The sequence below is a fragment of the Jaculus jaculus genome, chromosome 15 (genome assembly GCF_020740685.1).
Source record: "Jaculus jaculus isolate mJacJac1 chromosome 15, mJacJac1.mat.Y.cur, whole genome shotgun sequence".
NCBI lineage: Eukaryota > Metazoa > Chordata > Mammalia > Rodentia > Dipodidae > Jaculus > Jaculus jaculus.
Window position 1 is genome coordinate 37,215,532 of NC_059116.1, and position 25,487 is coordinate 37,241,018.

The window sequence follows — 25,487 nt, forward strand, 5'->3', positions numbered from 1 at the left end:
GTGCTGCCTAGAAATGCTCAGAGGCATCCTCCATGAGCGACCTCACCGTACTTGTACATGGGGAGGTGTGGAATAAAGTCATCACAATGTAAGGAGGGAAGCAGCTTGGGAGACTGGGTCTGCACAGAAGTGATATTCATACCACCATGCAGACAGGACACACCAGGATTCAGGTCTGCCGCTCTTGACGCTGGCTTTGTACACTGCCACAGCTGTGTGTAATCTACTGCTTTGGAGATGGAGTAGTGTGGTTCTGCACATGAGTAGGTGGCCCGTGCTGTGAGGAAGTGCGTGCCCTGTGCTCACTGCCTTCTGAGCTTGTTCTGGCATCTTGCCAGATTTGTTCAAAACAAGGACTGGGGTGTGGTCACCAGTAAAATGACAGTCTAGAACCCACAGTGAGGGCTGGGGGCGTGGTCAGCAATAGAGTGACAGCCTAGAATTCAGTGAGGGCTGGGGTGTGGGCTTGCCTGTATAGCGTGCAAGGCCTTCAGTTCAACCCTAGCACTGCAAACCAAGTTCAAGGAGCCTCAGAGCCAAAGTGCTTGGTTCACCCATGGGGTGAGGTCATAGTGAATTCCTCCCTGGCTTGTTACAGACTCATCCCCTTCCCTTCTAAGCTGCCTCTGGTATTTGGGAAGCACTGTTCTGGCACTGCCCTCAGGTTCTCCGAATGTTGTCTGTCCTTGTGATGAGTTCTCAGCCAGTTCTTTATGGTGGCCTTCTGTGAGCTGTCTGTTCCCTGGGACACAATGGGCTTTCATAAAGAAAACTCGAGGTCTGGAGAGATGGCTCAGCAATTAAGACACTTGCCTGCAAAGCCTAAGGACCCGAGTTTGACTGCCCAGTACTTTTATGTAAAGCCAGATGCACAAGGTGGTGCCATGCATATAGAGTTCATTTGCAATGGCTGGAGGCCCTGGTGTGCCCATTCTCCTTCTCTCTGCTGGGAGTGGTAGCAAACACCTTTGATTCCAGCACTCTGGAGGCTAAGCTAGGAGAATTGCTGTGAGTTTGAGGCCAGCCTGAGGCTAATTCCAGGTTAGCCTGGGCTAGAGCAAGACCCCACCTTAACCCCCCTCCCTCTGCCAAAAAAAAAAAAAAAAAAGAACTTGAGCTGGGCATGGTGGCACATATATACTTGGGAGGCAGAAGTAGGAGGATTGCTGTGAGTTCAAGGCCAGCATGAGATCCTACATTAAAAAAAAAAAAAAAAGGCAAACTGAGATATACCTGGCTGTTGACTGGAAGAGGTGGTTGAGATGTGCACTTTCATTTAACCCCAGGGTACCAGTGCAAAGACTGGGCATGAGGCAACATGGGCAGCCTCTAGCCTGGGTGCCATACTGTCCTCCTGTTCTTCTGGGCCTGCTCTCTGTGAGTTCTGCCAGTTGTTGTGACGCCCAGATAGGCCCCAGGGTTTGTGCCTGTCTCCAGGAGCTCCTGGAAACAACTAGGACACTGGCAAGGTCTCTGGCTGTGGATGTTAGAGGCATCGTCAGTTTATAAGTGTGGGTTTTCTCTTCCCCAGCTCTGGTGTGATGTGGGCCTGCCTCTAAGGAGTATGACATCTTCCAAAAGACAGTGCTTTTTTCAAACTGTCATACAAATGATGTTTTGGTGCTTTTATACAAGACAAACTTTCAGAAGGAGAGGGATACTCCTGTCCCCACCTCTGTGCCCATCAGGAGGCCCCTAGGGTTGTTATAGACCTTCTTAGATGTCAGATTCATGCATTACCACGCCTGGATCTGTCACCTCCAACCTCTAGCCCGGTGGAGACATGCAGGAAGTAGCAGGCCTGCCTTTTTTGGTCTTGAGCTTGAGATTAATGTTTCCCTATAGTGCTGGGGTTCCCCATAAAAGACTTAATGAACCAGTTTAATGGCCACACATCTGTAATGCAACCTGTCTTGTATAAATTCACTGTGCTTCAAAGGCCTCGCGCCACAAGTCACACTCTGTGGTTCAGCAGCCCTATGGTCAAGGAGGGCAGGTGGGTTGTGACAGCAGATTAGCATGATGGCCCTGTTTCTCCGTTCTGGCAGCCAGCTGCTTTGTGTCATCCCCAGCCTCATCTGGACTTTCAAGGGTCCTCAGGAATGGCTCAGTGGCTGTTACTGGCTGTCACTGGGCAAATGGTGTTGTGGACACTGACCCTGTTCTAGTCCAGGTCATCTCTCCCAGAGTCCCTGAGTGTCCACCCCCTGCACTGTCATACTCCCGTCATCGAAGTCTTCCTGATGACTGGCCCGTTGCCTCTGCTCTGTGCTGAACCAAGTGCCTTCCTGTCTTGCCTAGTACTTCTCCCCCATGTGTCCCCCAATGGTCAGACTTGGAGACCCCATAGGAGTAGCATGGAGTTTTTGGTATATAGCTTACTCACCCTCTCATTGTCATGATTAACACATTGGTGCCTTTATCAGGGTCCTTGCAGTCCTGATGGATATGCCCCTACCACAGGGTCCTTGCAGGCCTGATGGATATGCCCCTACCCCATGGTGTTGGGGGAGCTGGATTCCACGTGGGAAGACCCCCTTCCTCTTCTCGCACTGCTCCTTCCACAGTGAGATCTTCTTGGGGAATGACTTTCAACTCAACATTGCCCAGGGGAACCATTCCTCTTGCACTTGTGGGTGGCTTCCAGAACCTTCTCTCCCTGTGCCTTGTTCATGGATTTCCTCCAACAGGGTGGGTTAGTAGGTCTTGCCTTGCTTCCATCTCTAGTCTGCTACTAATTTGTGTTTTAATGCTGGTATGTGGCATCCCAGATCAGGGAGCAGAGTCCATCTGGCAGGCCCTCCCCTTCTGTTCCAACAAGAGCCTCTTGGTTGCCACTGCAGTCCTAGAGTGCCTGTGGGGCATGGTCCCTAGAACCAAGATTTGGGGGCTCAGGTGCCCCCACTTATTCTCTGATCCACAAGGTATATCCCTGCCCCTGACATCTGCATGGGGAATACCTGGCTAACTTGCTCCTTTCAGCCTGTCCATATGCATTCTATGATAGCTCTGGGTCAGTTGGAACTCCACCTAACTCTGGTGGGGTTCCCTTAGTATGCCCAGACCCTCCTTCCTAACATTAGGATCCTGGGTCCTCTTGTTTCACATTTCTTGCCCAGCCCTGCCAGCTGCTCCCAGAGATCCCTTCCAGCCTCGCGTTGTGGAGTTCAGCCCTGGGCTGTGTGCCTAATGAAGTTGCATGCTCGAGGGTGAGTTCCAGTGTATGAGCAATCATCTCTGGTCCTCCAGTGACTCAGCAGAGGCTGTCTGGCCCCTGGGCCTCAGATAGGTCATGGACGTCTATCTGGCCATGATGCATCAACTGTGTATTTTGGAAAAGTATGGCTCTGGAAGGCGTTTAGATGAGGACATGTGCTCCTGTGCTGGGTCTGACTACCCTCCAAAGTGGGGGCTGCTTTCCCCCTCCATCTGGACTAGCATTGATTTCCTGTGGATTCCAACAGTACCACCCCAAGCCTTGGCTGTGTAGGATTGGTTCTGCAGGGAGCAGAATGCCAGAGAACATTGTGTGGCCAAGACAGTCGGCTAAAGCCAGCTCTTGGGCTCTAAGCAGTGATTATATTTATGCATTCGACATGAAGCCAGCCATTCTCAGTGTGGCCCTGTGCTGTAGGGGAGTGGCTGGGCATTTGCCCCTAAGCAGGCCCACCTGGCCACAGGCATTGAGTGCTGTTCTGACTGGGTGTTCCCAACGAAAGCCACTGGGCTCCCCCACACATCCCCAGCAAGGCCTGGTTCCATTTCCTGTCTGAGAGTTATATGGAATGAGATGTTTGGTTTATCGCCCTGTTGTATTAGCATTCAGTGGAGTGGCTTTCAACCTGGCCACCAAGTTGTGTAACCCCGAGTCATCACCTGTCCCTCACACAAGTCCACTTACCGTTCATGAATTGGCCTGCTCTAGATGTTTCTTCTCCATGGAGCCAACCCTGGAACATTTATGGATAGCTCTCCATTCATTTAAGTCTGGGTTTCTGGGGTTTTTTTTGTTGTTGTTTTGTTTTTTGAGGTAGGGTCTCGCTTTAGCCCCAGCTAACCAGGAATTCACTGTGTACTGTCAGGCTGGCCTTGAACTCACAACAACCCTCCTACCTGAGTGCTGGGACTAAAGGCGTGTGCTGCCACGCCTGGCTTAAATCTGGCTTTTTCCAGAAATGTTTGTACTTTTTTTGGTACTGTGTGCTCTGTGCTCTCAAGTGTGTGCATGTGTATTATTTCTTTGTTTTCCCTTTACTCAGCCTAGCCACACAGCCACACACTCGTGTGTGTGTGTGTGTGTGTGTGTGTGTGTGTGTGTGTGTTTTATCTCTTTTCTCTGCCTGGTGTCACTAGTATCACAGAGCCAGAGCTTCCTACTCCATTCCACCCCCACCTCCAGCCCCAGCCCACCTCTTACACTCTGTCTTTTGTTTGCAGAGGAGAAGAGCAGTGGTTTCCGGTTGAAACCACCCACGCTCATCCATGGCCAGGCACCCAGTGCAGGTAGGTACCTCTGACAAGGCTTTTGCCTGGTCCCCACCATGTGTTCTGACATGGGAAAGGCTGTTGGCATGAGCAAGATGGTGTTACGTCCATCAGTGTGTGACTGCTCAGGACACCTTGATGTGACCCCAGGCATAGTACAGTGTCAGGAGTCACCCTAAACTTACACCTGTCCCTTACCTTCTCTCATGATATTTGAGCCCAGCATTGGGAGGGCCCGGGTCTCCTGCAAGAGCACTAAGTGGGCTCACACGTGGCAGGGCGGGGACCTGGGAATTGTCACAGATCACACAGTAGCCAGGTTCTGTGTGTGTTCCTATAGAAAAGATCACAGGCTGGAGAGATGGCTTAGGAGTTAAGGCACTGGTCTGTAAAGCCTCAGGACCCATGTTTGACTCCACAGATCCCACATAAGCCAGATGCAAAAGGTGACGTATGCACAAGGTCACCCATGTACATAGGGTGACACACACATCTGGAGTTTAATTACAGTGGCTGGAGGCCCTGGCACACCAATTTTCTCTCTCTCATTAAAAAAAAAAAAAAAAAAAAAAAAGGCCAGTCTGTTGGGCTTGCCTTAAAAAAAAAGAGATCAGAGTTTAAAAGCTGCCTCCCTGCACAGTCCAGCCTGCGGGCCCCTGGAGCGGTGGGGGTCAGGGACCATGGCAGGATGCAGTGTGCCAGCGGGCTGCACCCAGACTCCCACTGTGTCCCAGGTGTGCCTAGCCAGAAGCCCAAGGAGCAGCAGCGCAGTGTGCTCCGCCCCGCCGTGCTCCAAGCCCCACAGCCCAAGGCGCTCGCACAGACAGGTAAGGGGCCTGCTACATCCACTGGCAGAGGGGCGGTGAGGAGGGAGAGTTATTCCTGGGCAGCCCTGGTGGAGAGAGGGAGAGGAGTCATCCCACAGCCCCCCGTGACTGGTGAGCGTGACCTCATCCTTCCACGTCTGCAGACTGTTCAGTCTGCTACTGTCCTGGTCATCTTGGTGCCGATGGTCATGTGGATGAGACCTGCGGCCTTGCCTCACTTGCCAGCCTGCAGGTGTGACTACCAGCTGAGTGTCTACTCTCTCCACGTGGTGGCAGCCCACCCTGGGCTTGACTTCCAGTGAGCTTTCCTTCTCTTTGGCCCTGGTCTTTGATACAGAATTTGTTGGAAGCAGCCCAATGTCCACCTGAGGGCTCTTAGTAAGGAAGGCTCTTAGTAAGGAAGGGCTACTTACCCTGACTTGAAAGTGGAGCACTCAACAGTTTCTTTCTGGTTTTATGAACAAAGTCTCACTATGTAGCCCAGGGTAGCCTGAAATTTGCAATCCTGCCTCAGCCTCTTGGGTGCTAGGATGACAGGCACATACCTTCACAGCTGGTTCTGATTTTAGGGGGAGACTCAGATAGACTTTCAACACCACAGACTTATCCAGAATCTTCCTTATACATTTTCCTTTTCTCTTTGTTTCTGTGAGCATTCTTTCTTCTAAACACACTGGAAGTTCAGTCCTTTTGGGTCAATTGTATGATTGGTTTGGGGGGTTGTACGCTTGTTTTGGCGTGTGTGGTGCCCTTGTACTGTCTTGCTGTGGGTCATGCCTCGGCCTGCTTTCTTCTAGAATAAAGATGGCATACCTCACATCTGGGAGGCTTCCAGGTATTTGTTACTTTGAATAGCTGCCAGCTCCTTCCTATGAAGGAGACCCTTCAGAGAGGTTCCAGATAAGGTCCCAGGAACTGGCTGAGAAGCAGCAGAGGGACCTGCAGGACACCACCACCCTGCTCTCCTTCCTTCTTGCAGTCCCCAGCAGTGGCACAAACGGGGTTAGCCTCCCAGCTGACTGCACAGGGCCAGCCATGTTGTCGTCACCAGAACACCCCGCCCGGAGAAGTCCCTGTGAATCTGCCGAGGAGACGCACACACTCGAGGTTGGTGGGTGCTGAGGTAGGGGGAGCTCTGACATGCAGGGCCTCAGGTGCTGCTGAGTTCTCAGACTGTCAGCCATTGTGTGGGTTTGTCATCGTTTCTGTGAACAGCTGTACCTGTGTATGCAAAATGCATATGCTGGGTACTTTGTAAAGAAGAGAGGCTTAGTAACTCTGTTTTAGAAGCATGGTGCCAGTGCTGGCAAGGGCCCCTGGCTCCATGTCATCATATGGTTGGGGGAGCCAGTCACATGGTGAAACAGGAAGCCAGAGAGCCAGGAGGGGACAGTCTTACTCATTCTTGAGAACAAGAATAGCCTTTCTTCCCCCCCCCCCCTTTTTTTTTGGTTTTTCAAGAAGGGGGAAGGGAGAGAGGGAAAGAGAGAGAATGGGCATGCCAGGGCATCCAGCCACTGCAAACAAACTTCAGACACATGTGCTGCTTTGTGCATCTGGTTTACCTGGGTCCTGGGGAATCAAACTGGGGTCCTTCGGCTTTGCAGGCAAATGCCTTAACCGCTAAGCCATCTCTGCAGCCTAAGAACAGCCTTTCTTGAAAGATCTCCCCAAGGCCCCATGAGAACTCTAGGTGCTCCTTCTGAGAATAGCACTTCCATAACCAACCTGTTTCCATAGCCCTTCCCCTTCAGATGCATGTGCCAACTTGTGCCTCTGGCTTGCATGGGTCCTGAGGATTCAAACTTGGTTCCTTAGGCTTCACAGGCCAAGCACCTTAACCCCTAAGCCATCCCTCCAGCCTGTATTACTGTTTTTGTTTGTTTTGGTGGTGCTGGAGCCTCACACATGCTGGCCAGCGTCCACTCAGCTGTGTTCCAGCCCATGGTTACATTTTTCTTAAAGGATTTAAAATTTTTTATTTGAGAGGGGAAAGAGGCAGAGAGAGAGAGAGAATATGAGTGCACCAGGGCCTCCAGCCACTGTAAACAAACTCCAGACACATATGCCTCCTTCTGCATCTGGCTTATGTGGGTCCTGGGGAATTGAACCTGGGTCTTTTGGCTTTGCAGGCAAATGCCTTAACTACTAAGCCCTCCCTTCAGCCCTACATTTTTATTTTTAATGTAGTGTCATTTAGCCCACACAGACCTGGAACTCACTTTGTAGCTCAGACCAGCCTTGAACTCATGACTAATCCTCTTACCTCAGCCTCCCAAGTGCTGGGACAATAGATGTGTGCTACCATGTCCAGCTCCATGTTCTATTGATTGATTGATGGATGGATGGATTTTGAGATAGGGTCTCACTGTAGTCCTGGCTGGCCTCAAACTCATGAGGATCCTCCTACTTCTGCCTCCTGAGTGCTGGGATTAAAGGCATGCACCACCATGCTCAGTTTTTAAATTTTTTAATTGGCAGCTTCCATAATCCCTTCCACTTCCTTTCCCCACATTCCCCAAAATCCTCTACTCAACCCCTACTTTCTAACTAGTCTCTCTTCAATTTTGATGTTACCATTTTCCCTCCTACTATGCAGGTCTTGTGATGTCATGAAGATCAAGGCTACTTTGTGTCTAGAAGATACTATTATAAGCAGTCCTCCCCTTCCTTGGCTCTTAGATTCTTTCTGGTACCTCTTCAGCAATGGTTCCAGAGCCTTGGAGGGTATGCTGAAGATGTTTCAGTGCTGAACATTTCCACTGTCACTTCTCAGCACTTTGAATTTTGAGTCGCTCCAGTTCCATGTTCACATTTTTTTTTCATTGTGTACAAAAGGTTTAATTTGGGGCTGGCGTGATGACTTAGCCATTAAAGTGCCTTCCTGTGAAGCCTTAGGACCCAGGTTCAGTTCCCCAGTATCTATGTAAACCAGGTGTCTAAGGTGACAGATGCATCTGGAGTTCATTTGCAGTGGCTGGAGGCCCCTGGTGTGTCCATTCTCTCTTTCCCTCTCCCTTTTTCTCTCTCTCTTTCTCCCTCTTTTCTCACTCAGATAAATTTATTTATCTGAGAGAGAGAGAGAGAGTGCACACGTATGAGAATGAGTGAGGCATATAGCTGGAGGATGGATGGATGGATGGAGAGAGAAAAAAATGGGCCTGCCGTGGTCTTCAGCCGTTTCAAACAAACTCCAGACTCATGTGCCACCTTATGCATTTGGTTTATGTGGGTCCTGGGGAATTGAATCTGGGTCCTAGGCTTTGCAGGCAAGTGCCCTAACTGCTAGGCCATCTCTCCAGCCCAAAATAAATAAATTAAAAAAGAAAATAAAAAGGGTTTCTGGACGTGGTCACACACGCCTTTAATCCCAGCACTTGGGAGGCAGAGGTAGATGGATCACCGTGAGTTCAAGGCCATGCCGAAGACTACATAGTGAATTCCAGGTCAGCCTGAGCTAGAGTGAAACCCTACCTTGAAAAACAAAACGAAAAGGTTTAATTTTGACCAAAGGTTTATTTTCGTCTTCTTCTCCTCCTCCTCCCCTCCCCCTCCCCCTCCTCTCCCTCCTCCTCCCTCCTCCTTCCTTCTTCTTCCTCCTTTTTTTTGGGGGGGGGAGTAGGGTCTCACCCTAGTCCGGGCTGACCTGGAATCTCAGGGTAGCCTTGAGTTCATGGTGATCCTCCTACCTCTGCCTCCCAAGTGCTGTGATTAAAAGCATGCACCACCACGCCTGGGTCCATGTTCACTTTTTTGTTTTATTTTGGTTTTGATTTTGGTTTTTCGAGGTAGGATGTCACCCTAGCCCAGGCTGACCTGGAATTCACTATGTAGTCTTTGGCATGGCCTTGAACTCACGGTGATCCATCTACCTCTGCCTCCCAAGTGCTGGGATTAAAGGCGTACGTCACTACACCTGCCTCCCATGTTCACTTTTTTTTGAAAATTTAATTTGTTTATTTATGTATGTAGAGAAACAGAGTTCATATGCCAGGGCCTTCAGCCATTGCAAATAAACTACAGATGCATGCTCCCCCTTGTGCATCTAGCTTATGTGGGTCCTAGAGGATCAAACCTGGTCCTTTGGCTTTGCAGGACTTAACCACTAAGCCATCTCTCAAGCCCCTCTTGTTCACTTTTAATTGAAGTGAAATCTTGAATTTCATATCTGTGTCCCATAGCTCACTTATTACCTCAAGTGACTGGACTAACTACCCCTGTGAGAGCTGCCCTTTCTGTGTGGCAGCCATGCTCTGGTGTTCTTTCCTTGTGCTGTATATCCCAGGTGTTGAGCTCCTTGCAAGTGGTGGTCCCCATCCTTCTGACTGCTGGTGTCTTCACTCCATGGCTCTGAGAACAGCATGTGTAGGCACACTGGGCATGACATTCTTGGTCTGCCCCTCAGAGTGCTGCCTGCCCAAACTGTCCCATGCTGCCATCCACTCATAAGCTTTCCCTCATCTTTGCTGGGAAAGGGACTACTGTGCCAGATAGCCACCAGCTTGGGGCCAGCACCACTGCTGGGCTTGGGAGTCTCCAAATTATTTGTCTAAGGGCAAACTTGTGCCTCTCCCTGGGGTCAGGGCTAGGGATCCAGGTCTTTCTCACATATGTCCCCAGGGTGCAATCCCAGAGATTCAAGGGGGTTGTTTCCAGCACAGGGAGCGTGCCTGAGGAAGCCACGCTATGCAGACAGTGAAGCATTCATGTTGCCACTTCTTGGTGACAGTGTTTTGCTTCTTTCCCAGCAGGAGAAGGAGACCCAGAAGCCAGTGCCCAGCAGAGCCCCTGCGGAGGAGAGCTGTGGGGACAAGCAGCAAGGCGTGCAGCAGGCCTTCGTGTTTGGGCAGAACTTAAGGGACAGAGTCAAGGTACAGATGTGACCAGGGCCAGGGCTGCTGGTTTCCCTGATGCTTGCCTCCCAGCACCGGAGAGCAGACAGACACTCCTCAGAGAAGAAAGTGAGGACAGTGGGGCCCGCGGGGAGGGCAGGAGAGGAGCTGTGGCAGCAGCACGTGTCCCCGGGCGTCACTCATGGACTGTGGTCTCCAGGGCCAGAATTCCCCCCTCCATAAAGCCCCAGATCCCCTGCCTCAGCCTCCTGGTGCTGGGGTGACAGTTGTGCACCACTGCTCCTGACTTGATTCAGGGGTCATTGAAGCAATGTGTTGTCGTTTGTCCCCACACCCACGTGGTGCTTGAGCATAGGACAACTTGTGTCTCACAGCCAAGCATATGTGTTGTGGGGACACATGAACAGGATCATGGAGTTGACCATTTCAGGTTCATGTGAGCCTCGCTATAGTGCACAGAACCCCACCATTTTGAGCCCTGTGTGTCCCTTTGTCCCTAGTTAATGAATGAGAATGCCGACATGGCCGAAGTGGACAGTGCTGCACACCCCAGCTCAGAGACGCCCAGTGCCACCAACTACTTCCTGCAGTACATCAGCTCCAGGTGAGCCCCGGGCCTTGTGCCCAGCTGGGTGCAGCTGTGGGGCCTGAGGCAGGGATGCATGGAGGACTTCTGTCACATGGTGCCCCTCAGCTAGGGCCTGGTTTGGGCCATGGGCATGGTCTCCTGCAGTCCATTTGGTCCCTCCTCCACCTTGTAGAGTCAAGGATTGCTTTTGACTTGGTGCATTGGTTAGACCCAGATGACCTGCCTGTTGTGCCAGCCTGTCCACATGAGCATTCCAGTACCTGGCCTAGTTCTCCCATGTGCATGCATGCATGTATGTGTGTGTTGGTTGTACACATACCCTAGTGCCACACTCACAGCACATCTTCTTGCAGTGTAGAGAACTCAGACAGCAATGCTGATACCTCCAGCAACAAGTTCGTGTTTGGGCAGAACATGAGCGAGCGCGTCCTGGTGAGTGGCTCTGGGCACAATTAGAACTCAAGACTTTCAGCACCAGCTCCCACTCAAGGAGACCCACAGCATGGGGCCCGATTGTCTCCTGAAAATTCCAGGCTCTGAGTTACAAGTAAGAATAAGGAAAGCCGGCTGTGTTGGCACACGTCTTTAATACCATCACTCAGGAGGCAGAGGTAGGAGAATCTCCATGAGTTTGAGGCTACCCTGAGACTATATAGTGAGTTCCAGGTCAGCCTCAGCTAGACTGAGACCCTACCTTGAAAAACCAGCTGAGACTCAGCTTGAAGTCAGGGGCCCAGGGGAGCTGGTGAGGAGCAAGCCTTTGCTGTTCCTGGCCTTTCTTCTCCACTGGACCCTAAGATGAGCTTCCTCATTCATGGCCATGTAGTCACCATAGTAGAGGCCTTAATCATTTGCTACTGGGCCACTGTGCCCTGCCAGTAGAACTAGCTATGTCTTCAGGATGGGGGCAGTTTTGGCAACACACAGGGCTGTGACCTTTCTGTCCTTCTCCATGGCCAGGCATAATTTGGATACACAGCCCAGCAGCCTTCAGAACATTCAGGACTTTTCCCATATCTTCACGGCCCTCTTTTCCTTCTGTGTTTTGGACCCAGTCTGCTGTGGCTACCATAGCTGTGGTCTCCCAGTGGTTTCCACATGTGTTGTGAGCAGGTCTGAGCAGGGCAGTACGCCTGCTCCTGCTGCTCGCTCGCTCTCTTCAGAGAACTGCCCAGCACACTGGCCTTGTTCTGGGGCTGGAGCCAGTTCTCATTTTCGCCTGTGAGGTTGTTGTGGATTTGCCTCCGTGAAATACCTCCAAGAAGTACCAGGGGACTATCCTGCTACCACCTCATACCCACCGCCCCAGCTCCTCGCTGTGTGTGCCTTTTGTTTCCCCACAGAGTCCCCCCAAGCTAAACGAGACCAGTTCTGATGCCAACAGGGAAAACCCCACCACCGAGCCTGTGACTGAATCACCCTCCCACGAAGCCCCCAAGAAAGGTAGGCCTCAGTCCTGCAGCCTCCTAGGAGTCATTGGGGGTGAAGGGGCATGAGCCACCTGATTCCCTGAGCAGGGACGGCCATGCTGCTGGAGACGGAGAGGTTCAGCCTGACATGTGGTCAGGCAGCATGCTCTGCAACACAGGGTAGCAGGAAGCCTCTGCTCTGCATTCTGTTGGAGCCCAGACCGTGGGGTCACACAGGTCTCCCTGCCAGGGCAGGCTATCCTGCTCCTGGCAGGCACTGGCTTCATGAGTAAGTAGTCAACCTTCTCCAGCTAGTAACATTGCAGAGTCCCTTGCTGAGTCGGCCGCCGCCTACACCAAGGCCACTGCGTGGACATGCTTGCTGGAGAAGGTAGAAGTCATCACGGGCGAGGAGGCGGAGAGCAACGTGCTGCAGGTAGGATGTGCCCAGATTTGGTCTTGGGGGGCAGGACAGATGGGCATGCTGTTGTGTACCTGAGGTCCCCACCTGGGAGGCTAAGGCAGGAGTGTCTTGTACCTGCTCAGATTCACAGCCTAATGCAAGATATTTTCATCCCTAAAAGGAAGCCTGTGTCAGTGGCCAGCCACTCTCAGCCCCTATTATCATCAGCCATGAACCTACATCCTGTTTGGACATGTTCTGTCATGGAGTCCAACACTGTGTGGCCTTTTGTGTCTGGCTCTTACTGAGCACCAGATTCTTAAGATGTCCCTACACTGTGGTGCATATCAGAGCCTCGCTTCTGTTCCTGGCTCAGTAATATTCCAGCCCACTGTGTCAGTTGAAATTTGGTCTCATTCTACTTTAGAGTTCTTATGAGAGGTCCATCTGAGATCTCTGGCACTCCTTTTAGCTTGGACTCATACCTTAGCTCTAGTGGGTGGATGCCTGGGAATGGACTTGCCAGACTTCTGTAGTGCTTTGTTTGGCTATGTTTCTTCCAACAGAGGTAAAGATACTAGCTCCTGTCTTTCATTCTGGGTGTCCTGAGTGGTACTGTGTGGTATCTCATTTGGGATTGGATTTATATTTCCTTTTTATTTATTTACCTATTTGAGAGAGAGGCAGATAGAGAAATTGGTGTGCCAGGGTCTCCAACAATATGAGGGCCAGGATGATGGCTCAGTTGGCTAAAGACACTTGCTTGTAAAGCCTGCTAGTTGAGGTTGAATTCCTCAGCCACCTATGTAAACCAGATCCAAAAAGTGGAACAAGCATCTGGTGATCATTTGCAGCAGCAAGAGATTCTGATGCAGCAGTACATACATGTGCAAATAAATAAAAAATAATCAAAATAGGGCTAGAGAGATGGCTTAGCAGTTAAGGTACTTGTCTGCATAGCCTAAGGACCCAGGTTCAGTTCCCCAGTACCCATATAAGCCAGATGCACATGGTGACACATGTTCTAGAGTTTGTTTGCAGTGGCTAAAATATTTTAAAAATAAAATACACTGTGCTGAGGCAGAGCTCAGTGGTGTGTATTTGGCTAGCATGTGGAAGGAGGTCCTAGGTTTCATCATCAGCATCATAGAAAATCAAAAGACATCAATTTGATTTATAGTTAAAAGGCAGAACACAGCTGGCCCACGGCTGGTGGCATATCTGGGTTTTAGTGTTCTGACTCTGGTGGTCCAGGTGGGCTATTTGGAGACCCCCAGGGTCACCTCTGGCACTCTTGCGGGGTTACTATCAGCAATCCACTGAGCTGCATGGGTTGCCGAGAGTGTCCACTGCCTCTGGCCCTTGCTCATTGGCCCCTGCTGTGTGTCACAGATCCAGTGTAAGCTGTTTGTCTTCGACAAGACCTCACAGTCGTGGGTGGAGCGAGGCCGGGGGCTGCTCAGACTCAATGACATGGCATCTACTGATGACGGCACGTTACAGTCCCGGCTAGGTGAGCTGCTAGAGGGACTGGGCCTTTTGAAGGTGACACAGGGTCCGGTGGAGAGGCTAGGGATCCTGCTGAGACCAGCAGGGTTCTTGCATAGCCAGCCCAGGAGCCAGAATGTGATCCTCCAGACTCCGCAGTGCTGAAGTGTCTCATGGCCCTTAAGGTGCCACTACAGTAATATAACAGATTAGTGTCAGGAAGGAGAGAGAAACCTGAATGTCACCAGGTATGCTGGCACATGCCTGTCATCCTAGCACATAGGAGACAAAGACAAAGGAGGAATTATGACAATATCTGCATTAGAATTACCTTCGTAGTTAGTGTGTTTCAGTGAACAAGCCTGGGGTCACCTCATAGTCACTCGTAGCCTCAGGTGGACCCAGGGGAGATCCAGCCACTGGTTCTCATAGTGCCGGTGTCATGTGACATTTTCCAAACCTGATCGGGTAGGGAAAAGTCCACAGGGTGTCCCTCCATCTCACCTGGAGTCACAGACAATGGCATACTGCAAGAGTACACTCCACTAGCACTCCTGACCAGTCCCTTTCCTTGCGAGAGTTTACCTGGCTGGGCCACACAGAACGCTCAGAGCCCCAGCTGAGTGGGAAGTCCCCCAAGATTGGTGGTGTGAGAAGACCTTGGGGTCTGATACAGCCAGGTGTGGGGGCTGCACTGAGCACCTCATTGCTCGCAGTGATGCGGACACAGGGCAGCCTGCGGCTGATCCTCAACACGAAGCTGTGGGCACAGATGCAGGTGGACAAAGCCAGCGAGAGGAGCCTCCGCCTGACGGCCACGGACGCCGAGGGACAGGGTGTGAAGGTCTTCCTCATCTCAGTAAGTACCTGGCCTCAGGACATCTGAAGGGAAGGCAGCATTACCAGCATCCCTATGGCCAGGCAGGGACAGCCTGCGGCTGGTTCAGCCCTGGAGGGCTAGGGGCATTTAGAGTCCCGCCATGGTGAGCTTGGCCCCAGTGTCCACCCCTGCCTGGCCAGGTCGTGAGTGGCTCACTCTTGACCCTGCACATCCGCCACCCTCCTTGTAACTGCCGTCTCCCACACATCTTTCTCTTCACCCACCCTCGAGAAGCATGGATGAGCTGAGAGCTGTGGGGCTCTGTGTGCCGGCTCCATCCAATGTCACATGCAGAGGGATGACCATCCTTTCCACACCCTAACTGCTGTGTCCAGCCTAACGCCCAGGACCCTTCCAGTGCTTGGGGTGGTAGTACCCTTTGCAGATAGATGGGCAGACATAGCTCACAAACCAATGTCCCCAGGCCAGCTCAAAGGACACGGGCCAGCTGTATGCCGCATTGCACCACCGCATCCTGGCACTGCGCAGCCGTGCTGAGCAGGAGCAGGAAGCCAAGACACCTGCGCCCGAACCTGGGGCTGCCCCAGCTCATGAGGAGGAAGACAGTGATGACGATGTGTTGGCACCCTCAGGGGCCTCAGGAACAGGTGAGCTGGTCTTGCCCCACAGGAGGAACCCGAGCCCATCTCCACGGGTTGGCCAGCACCTCAAGGTGCTGGTGACCCGCCAGGACCTGAGGAAGACCCTTCCTTAACAGGCGCAGGCGATGAAGGAGACGGGCAGACTCCTGGGAGCACATAGCGGTCGGAACCTACCAGGCTGCCGCTTTGTTGCTGCTGCCCACCCTCCCCAGGCCCGAGGCACTGTTCCTGCTGGGCAGGTCCCTCCAGACGCCGGACTCCCGGGATGTGGTTTGGGACTCAGCCTCATCATATTGATGAGTCGCAAGAACACTCCCCACCCTCCTGTGATTGACTTGTCACGGCTTCCCACTGGCTTGCAGACCTGTTTCTTCACCCAGCCTTGGCCTTGGGCGGCTTCCCTCCCCAAAGCCAGAGGCACACACGGGCCCCCAGGCAGTGAGCTCTGGTGACAGTTTGTTTCCAAAGGCTTTGTCTCCAGTGTTGCAGGCACACAGCCTACACGCCTGCTCTCCCCGGGTTGGCACCCAGCCTGCACAGGGGCTCTGAGGGCTTGAGCCTAGGAATGCCTGTCTGGAAGATGATGACGGACCGTGGAGGGTTCCCGGGGATGCCCCCACATCCCCCTCCTCGTGCAAGTCATGCCCTTCACTGCACTCTGGCCCAGGGTGCAGACCTGCTTCCTACTATTGGGCGTTCCTTGCTCAGCCAAGGTGACCATCTGGGGCCTCTGAGGGCATCCGGCCTCCATGGACGTGCAGGCCATGACATTCCTGGGCACATGCACGGGAACTCACCCAACATCTGCCCACCCTCAGGGCTGAAGAGAAGGCCTCCATCTTGGCTGTGTTTCCCACCCACCCAGAGTGGCCAGCGCAACTCCATCTACAGTCTACGCCCCTGGGGAGCCAGCAGGAACCCCCACCTGGCAGATTGGTCACTCTGCTTAAAGCCTTAGCCAGTTAGTGACGAGTAAAAGCAGACGACGCCTGTGTGTTTTGGAACGTTTATGTAAGACTGTCATATGAAATGTATTTGGGAACTACATTAAAACTTTTAACTAAAGCCCCAGCCTGCTGCTCTCCCACGGCCGCCTGCTGCCTCCCAGCTTCATGGAGGACCCATTGGCTGGCCTGGTTGTAGCCTTGAGGCCCCTCCTTGGGGTCCTGCACCAGTGACTGGCAGCCTTTGTCCCAGACCTGCCCAGGCGGTTCTTCAACTCTATTCTCACATGACCCTCCCTCCCCATGTCAGGGCCCTGTGAGCTGACACAGCCTGGCTCTGGTGGGTAGAGATAGGAACTGGCTACGGCAGTCCTGGGCAAAGTCAGCCGCTCACAGGCGCCAGGCACTGGTCATCATGTCCACGAACTCTGTATCAGTGTCCATCGAGGCACTGAGACCACTATAGTAGTCCTGGAATTCAGCCAGGGTGACCTAAAAGGTACAAGCAGCTTATGAGACTCAGGCCAGATGCAGCCCCGGGTGGGACCACTGCATCACTGCTCACCTGCCCATCCTTGTCCGTGGTATCGAAGGTGTCCAGGAAGCATTGTAGGGCCTCATCCTCAGTCCACTCCCCGCTCTGCACCTTGGGGTGGGCCCGGCCGTTGTACACCCCACGGAGGTCATCCACAGTCACCACACCATCTCCACTGCGGTCCAGTTTGGCAAAGGCTGCTGCAATGACTGCCTCCCGGGCCTGGGACATGGGAGGCTGGGAGGTGGGGCAGTGACTGGATAGGGTGTCCCGAACTAGCACCACTTAACCCCCTCACTGCCTCAGGCTTCCCCTTGGTCCTTGGAGGTGGGTCTCACCCGCAGAGCCCGCAAAAATTCCTCCAGGTCCAATGTCCCACTGCCATCACGGTCCCAGCGCCGACATATGGCATCCGCCTCCTCATGGTCCACTGCCAGCCCCAGCGTGGCCAGGCCCCCCTGCAGCTCCTTTGGGTCCAGAGACAAGTTCCCATCCCGGTCCAGACGTCGGAAAAATCTGGGGTCAGAATCGGGTTAGTCAGTGATGCTAAGGGCTAGAGGTGGTTAGGGACTAGGAAGACTCCTTACCTGGCCAGGCCATGGATGCCCGAGGCCCCTCGGGATAGACATGCTGCCCGCAGTCTTGCCATGGTGCTGTCCACACTATCCATGCTGAGTCCTGGTGGGTCTCCAGACAGCCAGACAAGAGCTAGGTGCCTCCTGTTGCTTGGCTTGTCTGCTGCAGTCCTGCTGGCTAGGCTCTGGTAAGGTTTGCGTCCTGTTGCTAAGAGATGCGGCTCTGGAGACTGGGAGGTGCCCAGCAGTGACTCCCTGGACAGGGCAGACTGAAAGCCTAGAGAAACCAGCTCCTTCACTCAGACCCACAGTGTACACCAGTGGTAGCACCAGCCACAGGGGAGGTGAAGGACCCAGCAAACTGGAAATATTCTTGAATTGCTGTGTAAACCAAGGTACACTCTAATCTGGGCTTCGTGGGCACCCATCCTTAGAAAAACCAGAGCTAGCTAAGGATGAAGACAGACTGGTCACACAAACTACTTGGGAGGCTAAAGATTGCTGCGAGTTTGTGGCCAGCCTGAGTTAAGAGTGAGAGCCTGAAGCTGGGTGTGGTGGCACACATGGTTAATCCCAGCATTCAGGGGGCAAAGGTAGGAGGAGCCCTGTGAGTTCAAGGCCAGTTTGAGATTACAGAGTGAATTCCAGGTCAGCCTGGGCTAGAGGGACACCCTACCTCCGGAGGGGAGGAGGGGCCAGAAAGGACTGGGGAGAGAGATGATTCCATTGATAAAGTGACTTGCCATACATGCAAGCCTGAGGACTAGAGTGAGGTGCCCAGAACCACAGATGGGTATGGTGTCCCTCCTGTGATCCTGGCCCTCGGAGGTGCAGGATCCATGAGCTCTGGACTCAGTGAGAAACCCTCCGGAAGTGATGAGTGGTTGAGAAAGACACCTTAAGCTGACTTGCACACACACTAAAAATAACAAACAGGGCTGGAGAGATGGCTTAGCGGTTAAGCGCTTGCCTGTGAAGTCTAAGGACTCCGGTTCAAGGCTCGGTTCCCCAGGTCCCACGTTAGCCAGATGCACAAGGGGGCGCACGCGTCTGGAGTTCGTTTGCAGAGGCTGGAAGCCCTGGCGCGCCCATTCTCTCTCCCTCTGTCTTTCTCTCTGTGTCTGTCGCTCTCAAATAAATAAATAAATAAAAATTAAAAAAAAATAACAAACATAGCTAGGTGTGGTGGCATATACTTGGGAGGTTGAAGTAGGAGGATGGCTGTGAGTTCAAGGCCAGCCTAAGATTACATAGTGAATTCCAGGTCAGCCAGGGCTAGAATGAGACCCTACCTCAAAAAAAAAACAATTAAAAAAATAAAAACAGCCGGGCATGGTGGTGCATGCCTTTAATCCCAGCAGAGGTAGGAGGATTGCTGTGAGTTCAAGGCCATCCTGAGACTACACAGTGAATTCTAGGTCAGCCTGAGCTAGAGTGACCCTACCTCGGAAAACAATAAATAAATAAATGATCCACAGGATTACAAGCCAGCCAGCTAATGAGAAACTGCAGGGGCATGTCCCTGTACAGATGGATGGCTGCCCGCTGCTGTTCAGGATTCTGCAAGACAGCGGAAAAACACTCCATTGTATAGGTTTTGTTTTTGAGCGCTGAAGATGGGCCCAGCCTTGGCAAGCGAGGCACTAGTGCTCTGCCACCAGTCACAGCCCAGGCAGAGCTGTTTTTATTTTGTTAATACATATCACATGCCTCCCTGTATTCTACGGAAACAATGTCATCAGTTATATACTTCCTTGTGTTTCTTCATTTGTGCTGCTGGGAATGGAAGCCAGGGCCTGACTCAAGCCAACAACTGATCTGCCCTTAGCAAAAAAATTTGACTTGAAATGAGATGTGGGCTGGGGGGCGTGGTCAGCAGTAGAGTGACAGCCTAGAACCCACAGTGAGGGCTGGGGGCGTGGTCAGCTGTAGAGTGACAATATGAGCCCCACAGTGATGACCCATAAAGCTCTAGGTTCCCACTCCCTAAGCTGAACTTTCTTTTTTAAGACTTATTTTTTTTTAATTTATTTGAGACAGAGGGAGAGTGGGTGCACCTCTAGCCACTGCAAACAAACTCCAGATGCATAAACCACCATGTGCCTCTGACTTATGTAGGACCTGGAGAATTGAACCTGGGTTCTTAGGCTTCACCGGCAAATGCCTTAACTGCTAAGCCATCTCTCCAGCCCATAAACTGAACATTTTGATGACCACCATGGCACTGGAAGTGGCCTTGGTCATTCCAAGTAGCAGCCCAACTTCACTTCCCTGGGCCTCAGTTTCTACAGCTGGAAAGCTGGTAGGCCTGTGTGCACAGGTGAGACTCAAAAGTGTACTGAGAGCTGAAGAAATGGCTTAGTGCCTAAGACACTTGCCTGTGAAACTTAAGGACCCATATTCGACTATCCAGGTCCAATGTAAGCCAGATGCACAAGTTGACACAGGCATGTAAGTCACACATGTCTACAAAGTGGAGCATGTGTCTGGAGTTCGACTGCAGTGGCTAGAAGCTCTGGTGTACCAATTCTCTCTCATTAAAAAATGTACTGAGAGGGGCTGGAGAGATGGCTTATCTGTTGTTTGCCTGCAAAGCCAAAGGATTCTGGTTTGATTCTCCAGGACCCACAAAAGCCACATGCACAAGGGGGGGGGGAACACATGCATCTGGCATTTGTTTGTAGTGGCTGGAAGCCCTGGCACACCCATTCTCTCTCTCTCTCTCTAATAAATAGAATGTATTTTAAAGTGTACTGAGGGCCTGGGGAAATGGCTTAGCAGTTAAGGTGTTTGCCTGCGAAGCCAAAGAACCCAGGTTCAACTTCCCAAGTCCCACATTAAGCCAGATGCACAAGGGGCACATGCATCTGGAGTTCGTTTGCCATGGCTAGAGGTCCTGGCATGTCCATTCTCTCTCTCCACTTAAAATATATATATTTATGTTAAAAAATGTACTGAGGGCTGGAGAGATGGCTTAGCAGTTAAACACTTGCCTGTGAAGCCTAAGAACCCCATTTCAAGGTTCAATTCCCCAGGACCCATGTTAGCCAGATGCACAAGGGGGCACACTTGTCTGGAGTTCGTTTGCAGTAGCTGGAGGCCCTGGCACGCCCATTCTCTCTCTCTCTCTCTGCCACTTTCAAATAAATAAATTTTTTCTAAAAAAGTATGAGCATTCCTGGCATAGGGTCCCTGGACTGTGAACTCAAATCCCCATATCCATCCAGGCCCCACAGAGAACACCAAGACCCCTTTTGGATTCCCACAACAGGAAAAAAGGAGACAGACCCCAGGCTGAGAAATAATGTTTATTCTTGTGCAGACAGGCTTCAGCCTGCCTTTTCCTTGTCAAAACAGCCCCATTTTACTGTCTGCACTGAGGAGAAAACAGATGTCACCCCACTGAGGGTCTCTGGCAGATGTCAGGTAGAAGGCAGAAAACATCCTGAGGGCTATGAAGGCTGAAGACCTTTCTAGCTAACAGACCCCCTTCAGTGGCTCCTGTTGTGAGGATTCTCTTAGCGCAAAGGCCAGTAAGCAGACTGTTACTGGTCTTGTGGGGTGCAGGACTGTGGGGTCCTTATCTCCCTCTGCTTAGTAAAGGCACAGCATCCAGCCTGTCATAAGCCAAAGACAGTGTAGAAACCAAGAATTAAAAACTGATTCTCTTGGGTAGGGTCCATATAAAGAAGGCAGCACCTTGATGCACAAACATTACTGTCTTCAGGGTCCCCAGGGGTGAGTCAGGCACTGTGACAAAGTACAAATCTCTGCTTCCCAAAGGGAAATGGTCAAGTTCCATAAAGAAAATAAAATTGAGTCAGTGGACAGTAGGGCTGGGTGGGAATTACTAAGGTATGATCACACAAGGCCTCTCCGAGAGGAAGACATTTGAGTAAAACCTGTCAAAGAATCAATCAGAAATTGGGGAGAAAGTATTCTTAATGTGAACAGTTGGTGCAAAGGTCCTGGGGTACAGATCCCTATAGAGACAAGAAGCCAGACTGCCAACATGCCTGCCTGCCTCAAGGGAGGGACAGAGTGAGGGGAAGTAGATGTGTGCTGAAGATCTTTGCAGACATAAGCAACTGCCAGAGTGAGGCTTGAGGCTCCTGGATCTCCTGAGATTAAGAAGCCTGAGCCCTAGGCTGTGGCTGTGGCTCAGCGGATGGAGCACTCAAGGGTCCAACCCCAGCCCTGCACACTGGGCATAGTGGCACACATCTATCACCCCTGCACTCAGAAAGCAGTGCCAGGAGGACCAGCAGTTCAAGGCAGCCTGGGGTACATGAGACTCTTGAGGGGGATGGAGGAACTTTATGCATTGGGTGAGGGGTGGTCTGGGAAAAATGGTAATCAAGGCCTACTGTGGTTCCATCCAGCGCCTGAGTCTGAGGCAGGAAGACTCAAGACCTGAAAGCTAGCCAGAGCTGCAGAGTGAAACCCTGAGACACAACCTGATTGGTCTAGAGGAGTGGCAGATGGTAGCATCCTAAGAGGGACTGTGGACACAGCCATGGGCAGGGCCAGCCCACTCTGAGGTCACAAACCCAGATTTGTTTGTTTCTTGAGGAAGGGTTTCACTTTAGCTCAGGCTGACCTGGATTTCACTATGTAGTCTCAGAGTGGCCTCGAACTCACGGTGATCCTCCTACCTCTGCCTCCTGAGGGCTGGGATTAAAGGCATCCACCACCACGCCTGACTCCCTGATTTTTTTTTTTTTTTTGAGGTAGGGTCTCACTCTAGTCCAGGCTGACCTGGAACTATGTACTCTAAAGGGTGGCCTCGAACTCACAGCAATCCACCTACCTCTGCCTCCCGAGTGCTGGGATTAAAGGTGTGTGCCACTACGCCCGGCTCCAGATTTTTCTTATAGGCACTGCCAGTTTTTCAGCAAGGGTGATTTTTTTTTTTTTTTTTTTGAGGTAGTAGGGTATTACTCTAGCCTAGGCTGACCTGGAATTCACTATGCAGTCTCCGAGTGGCCTTAAACTCACAGCAATCCTCCTACCTCTGCCTCCTGAGTGCTAGGATTGAAGGTGTGCTCCATCATGCCCGGCCTGTTTCTTTTTTCTTTTCCTTTTGGTAGTGTATATGTGTGTGTGTGTGTGTATGAGAGAGAGAAGAGATAGAAAGAATTGGTGCCCCAGGGCCTCCAGCCTGTGTGTGTGTGTGTGTGTGGGTATGAGAGAGAGAAGAGAGAGAAAGAATTGGTGCCACAGGGCCTCCAGCCACTGCAGTGGAACTCCAGGTGTGTGTCCCCTTATGTGCATGTGCATCCTTTTGTGTCACCTTGTGCATGTGTCTTATCTGGAACCTGGAGAGTAGAACATGGGTCCTTAGGCTGCTCAGGTAAGAAGCACCTTAACTGCTAAGCCATCTCTCCATCTGTGTTTCTTCTTTGAAACAGGGTCTCATGTAGCCCAGGCTGAACCCAAACTCCTGTGTTGAGATGACAGGTACGCACCATCATACCCAATTTGGTTTTTAACTTGTCTAGACGAAACTGAATGTAATTTGTGGGCTGTTAGAAAATGGCCTTTTGATTTCCAGTACCTTAAAATATAAAAAATAAATTTTGTTTGTTTTTTGAGGTAGGGTCTCACTCTAGCCCAGGCTGACCTGGAATTCACTATGTAGTCTCAGGTTGGCCCCGAACTCATAATTATCCTACTACATCTGCCTCCCGAGTGCTAGGATTAAAGGTGTGCGCCACCATGGCCAGCTGAAAAAAAAATTTTTTTTTAAACAGAGAACTCAAAAGCATGAGGACCTGAGTTGGGACCCCCAGAACCCATATCCACATAGACAGCTGGAGGCTGTGGCTAGAATCTGGAATTCCAGTACTCCTACAGCGAAGAAGGGAGTGGAAACGGGACCCTGGGAAGCTTGAGGGCCAGACAGCCTGGTGAATGCAGCTGTGAACAAGATTCTTCCTCAAACAGGGAAAAGAAGGGCACTGCCACCTGCAGCTATACCTTGACCTCTATAGTTGTGCCCACACACACATGGTGGAGGGGGGGGAGAACTCCGCCTCCAGCTTGTTTTACTTCTTGGATAGCATTATGCTGTTGGGGGGGGGTTGGGGGGGCGCACTCCAGAACCCTGGTGACATCTGAAAACACTCATGGCAGTGGATGGCCTTCTGCATCCCTTCTGGACCCTGCTGTGTGGCTCACACCGTGGTCCCAAACACAGTGGGCTGCAGTCGGCCCTCGTCTCCCTCCTCCTGGGTGCAGTTAGCCAGGGATGACTCAGGCCCCTCAGAAAGCAGGTGGCTCAGGTCACTGGCCGGCAAAGGCCCCAGTCGTTCAGCCTCCTCCAGGGTAACCAGCAGTGCGGCCAGGGGTGGTCGCCGGTGACAGATGTCCTGCAGCAGGTCCGCCCGGGGTCGTAGCTGCCCCACAAGCTTGTCCCTTTGGTGCACAGCTACCTGCAGGCTACGGACGGTGGCCTCAGAGGTCAGCAACTGCTCTCGGAGTGCTGAAATTTCACTGGCAAGAAGGGAAAGAGGGTGGTTACAGCCCAGGGGCCAGAGAGGCCACTACCCCTTAGTTCTCCCCACACACAACTCTCTCGTCACAGACCAAAAGATGGGGTCCCAAAAGTTCCTATGCTGAAGTCCCAACTCCTCCCCTTCCAAAGCATGGGAGGTCAAGGAGGCAGGATCCCCCACAATGGGGTTGATAGTGACACCATGGCTGGGCTCCGTGGTTAGAGCATGCAGGTGCAAGAAGCTCTGGGTCCACCCCCAAATTCCCAGAGCCACATAAACCAGCCATGGTGCTGCACACTGTCGTCCCAGCACCCTGGAGGTGGAGACAGAAGGACTGAGATAGCTCAAGGTCATCTTCACCCACGTAGTGAGTTTGAAGCCAGCCTGGGATACATGAGAGACACTGTCAAAAGAAAGCAAGCCGAGCATGGTGGCACACGCCTTTAATCCCAGCACTCGGGAGGCAGAGGTAGGTGGATCGCCATGAGTTCGAGGCCACCCTGAGACTACACAGTGAGTTCCAGGTCAGACTGGACTAGAGTGAGACCCTACCTCGAAAAACAAAGAAAAAGAAAGGAAGGAAGGAAGGAAGGAAGGAAGGAAGGAAGGAAAGAAAGAAGGCCGGGTGTAGTGGAGTACACTTTTAATCCCAGCACTCGGGAGGCAGAGGTAGGAGGATCTTCGTGAGTTGGAGGCCACCCTGAGACTACATAGTCCAGGTCAGCCTGGACTAGAGCAAGACCCTACCTCAAAAAAGTAAAGTAAACAAATAAATAAAAGAGGGAGAGAAAGGATAGCAGAGGGAAGGGGAAGGAAAACAATGAAAGGGGAGAGGGAAAATGAAAGGAAAAGCGCTACTAAATGTTGGCCATTCTCCCTGCTTAGAACCTCCACAGGAGGCCGCGGGTCCCGGTGTCGCTGGCGAAAGTGCAGGCTGTCTGTAGTTACAGTTCACCTTCGAGTGCCTCGCTCCGCTTTTCAGACTGAGCAATAATGCAGTTATTCGCCATACTTGTTTTTTATAGACGGGATTCACGTAGCCTCGAACTCCCTATCCTTCCGCCTTCACGCGCGTTGTTTCCAGTCCCTCCCGCCTCCTCCTCCCGGATGTCCTCCGGCTCTCCCCGGGCCTCACCGGTCCTTGGCGCGGCCCAGGTCTTCGAGGGCGGCGCGCAGCTGCTGGTCGTGCTGGGCCAGCCGCGCGGCCTGGGCGCGCACCGTGCGCTCCGCCGCGGCCAGCCGTGCCTCCAACTCCGCGGCGCGCCGGTGCACGGCCGCCAGGTGCGCGTTCGCCTCGCGGATGTGCAGCGCCGGCGGCGCAGACATGGCCGAGGCCCCAGACGGCCACGCCCCCAAGGATCCGCGTCCCCCGGGCCTCGGCTCGATTGGCTGCCAATCCC

General features: G+C 52.2%; 3 protein-coding genes across 9 annotated transcripts in view; 1 reads left to right on the top strand and 2 right to left on the bottom strand.

Annotated features, from left to right (window-relative positions):
- Ranbp3 (RAN binding protein 3) overlaps positions 1-16,601 on the top strand; it is a 46,796-nt gene extending 30,195 nt beyond the window's left edge. For 3 of the 7 annotated variants that reach the window (XM_045134907.1, XM_045134913.1, XM_045134911.1), the window contains 12 exons: positions 4,438-4,503; positions 5,220-5,312; positions 6,292-6,419; positions 10,061-10,183; positions 10,666-10,769; positions 11,108-11,186; positions 12,098-12,197; positions 12,475-12,599; positions 13,959-14,079; positions 14,771-14,913; positions 15,359-15,542; positions 15,653-16,601. In XM_045134907.1, the coding sequence (XP_044990842.1) occupies positions 4,438-4,503; positions 5,220-5,312; positions 6,292-6,419; positions 10,061-10,183; positions 10,666-10,769; positions 11,108-11,186; positions 12,098-12,197; positions 12,475-12,599; positions 13,959-14,079; positions 14,771-14,913; positions 15,359-15,542; positions 15,653-15,696 (1,310 nt within the window). In that variant the 3' untranslated portion in view covers positions 15,697-16,601. Of the gene's footprint in view, positions 1-4,437; positions 4,504-5,125; positions 5,313-6,291; positions 6,420-10,060; positions 10,184-10,665; positions 10,770-11,107; positions 11,187-12,097; positions 12,198-12,474; positions 12,600-13,958; positions 14,080-14,770; positions 14,914-15,358; positions 15,543-15,652 lie in introns of all 7 variants that reach the window. The other 4 variants (XM_045134910.1, XM_045134909.1, XM_045134908.1 and 1 more) reach the window with 4 other exon arrangements.
- Positions 16,531-17,909, bottom strand: Caps (calcyphosine). Its single transcript, XM_004654990.2, has 4 exons — positions 17,603-17,909; positions 17,354-17,531; positions 17,046-17,252; positions 16,531-16,972 (listed from the first exon to the last, which is right to left on the bottom strand). Exons 1-4 carry the CDS (start codon positions 17,683-17,685, stop codon positions 16,871-16,873), a joined length of 570 nt encoding a protein of 189 aa, XP_004655047.1. The 5' UTR covers positions 17,686-17,909; the 3' UTR covers positions 16,531-16,870.
- A 5,381-nt stretch (positions 17,910-23,290) lies between these two features.
- On the bottom strand, positions 23,291-25,413 carry Vmac (vimentin type intermediate filament associated coiled-coil protein). Its single transcript, XM_045135220.1, has 2 exons — positions 25,223-25,413; positions 23,291-24,085 (listed from the first exon to the last, which is right to left on the bottom strand). The coding sequence occupies exons 1-2, from the start codon at positions 25,411-25,413 to the stop codon at positions 23,767-23,769; spliced, it is 510 nt and encodes a 169-aa protein (XP_044991155.1). The 3' UTR covers positions 23,291-23,766.
- Positions 25,414-25,487: the final 74 nt, after the last annotated feature.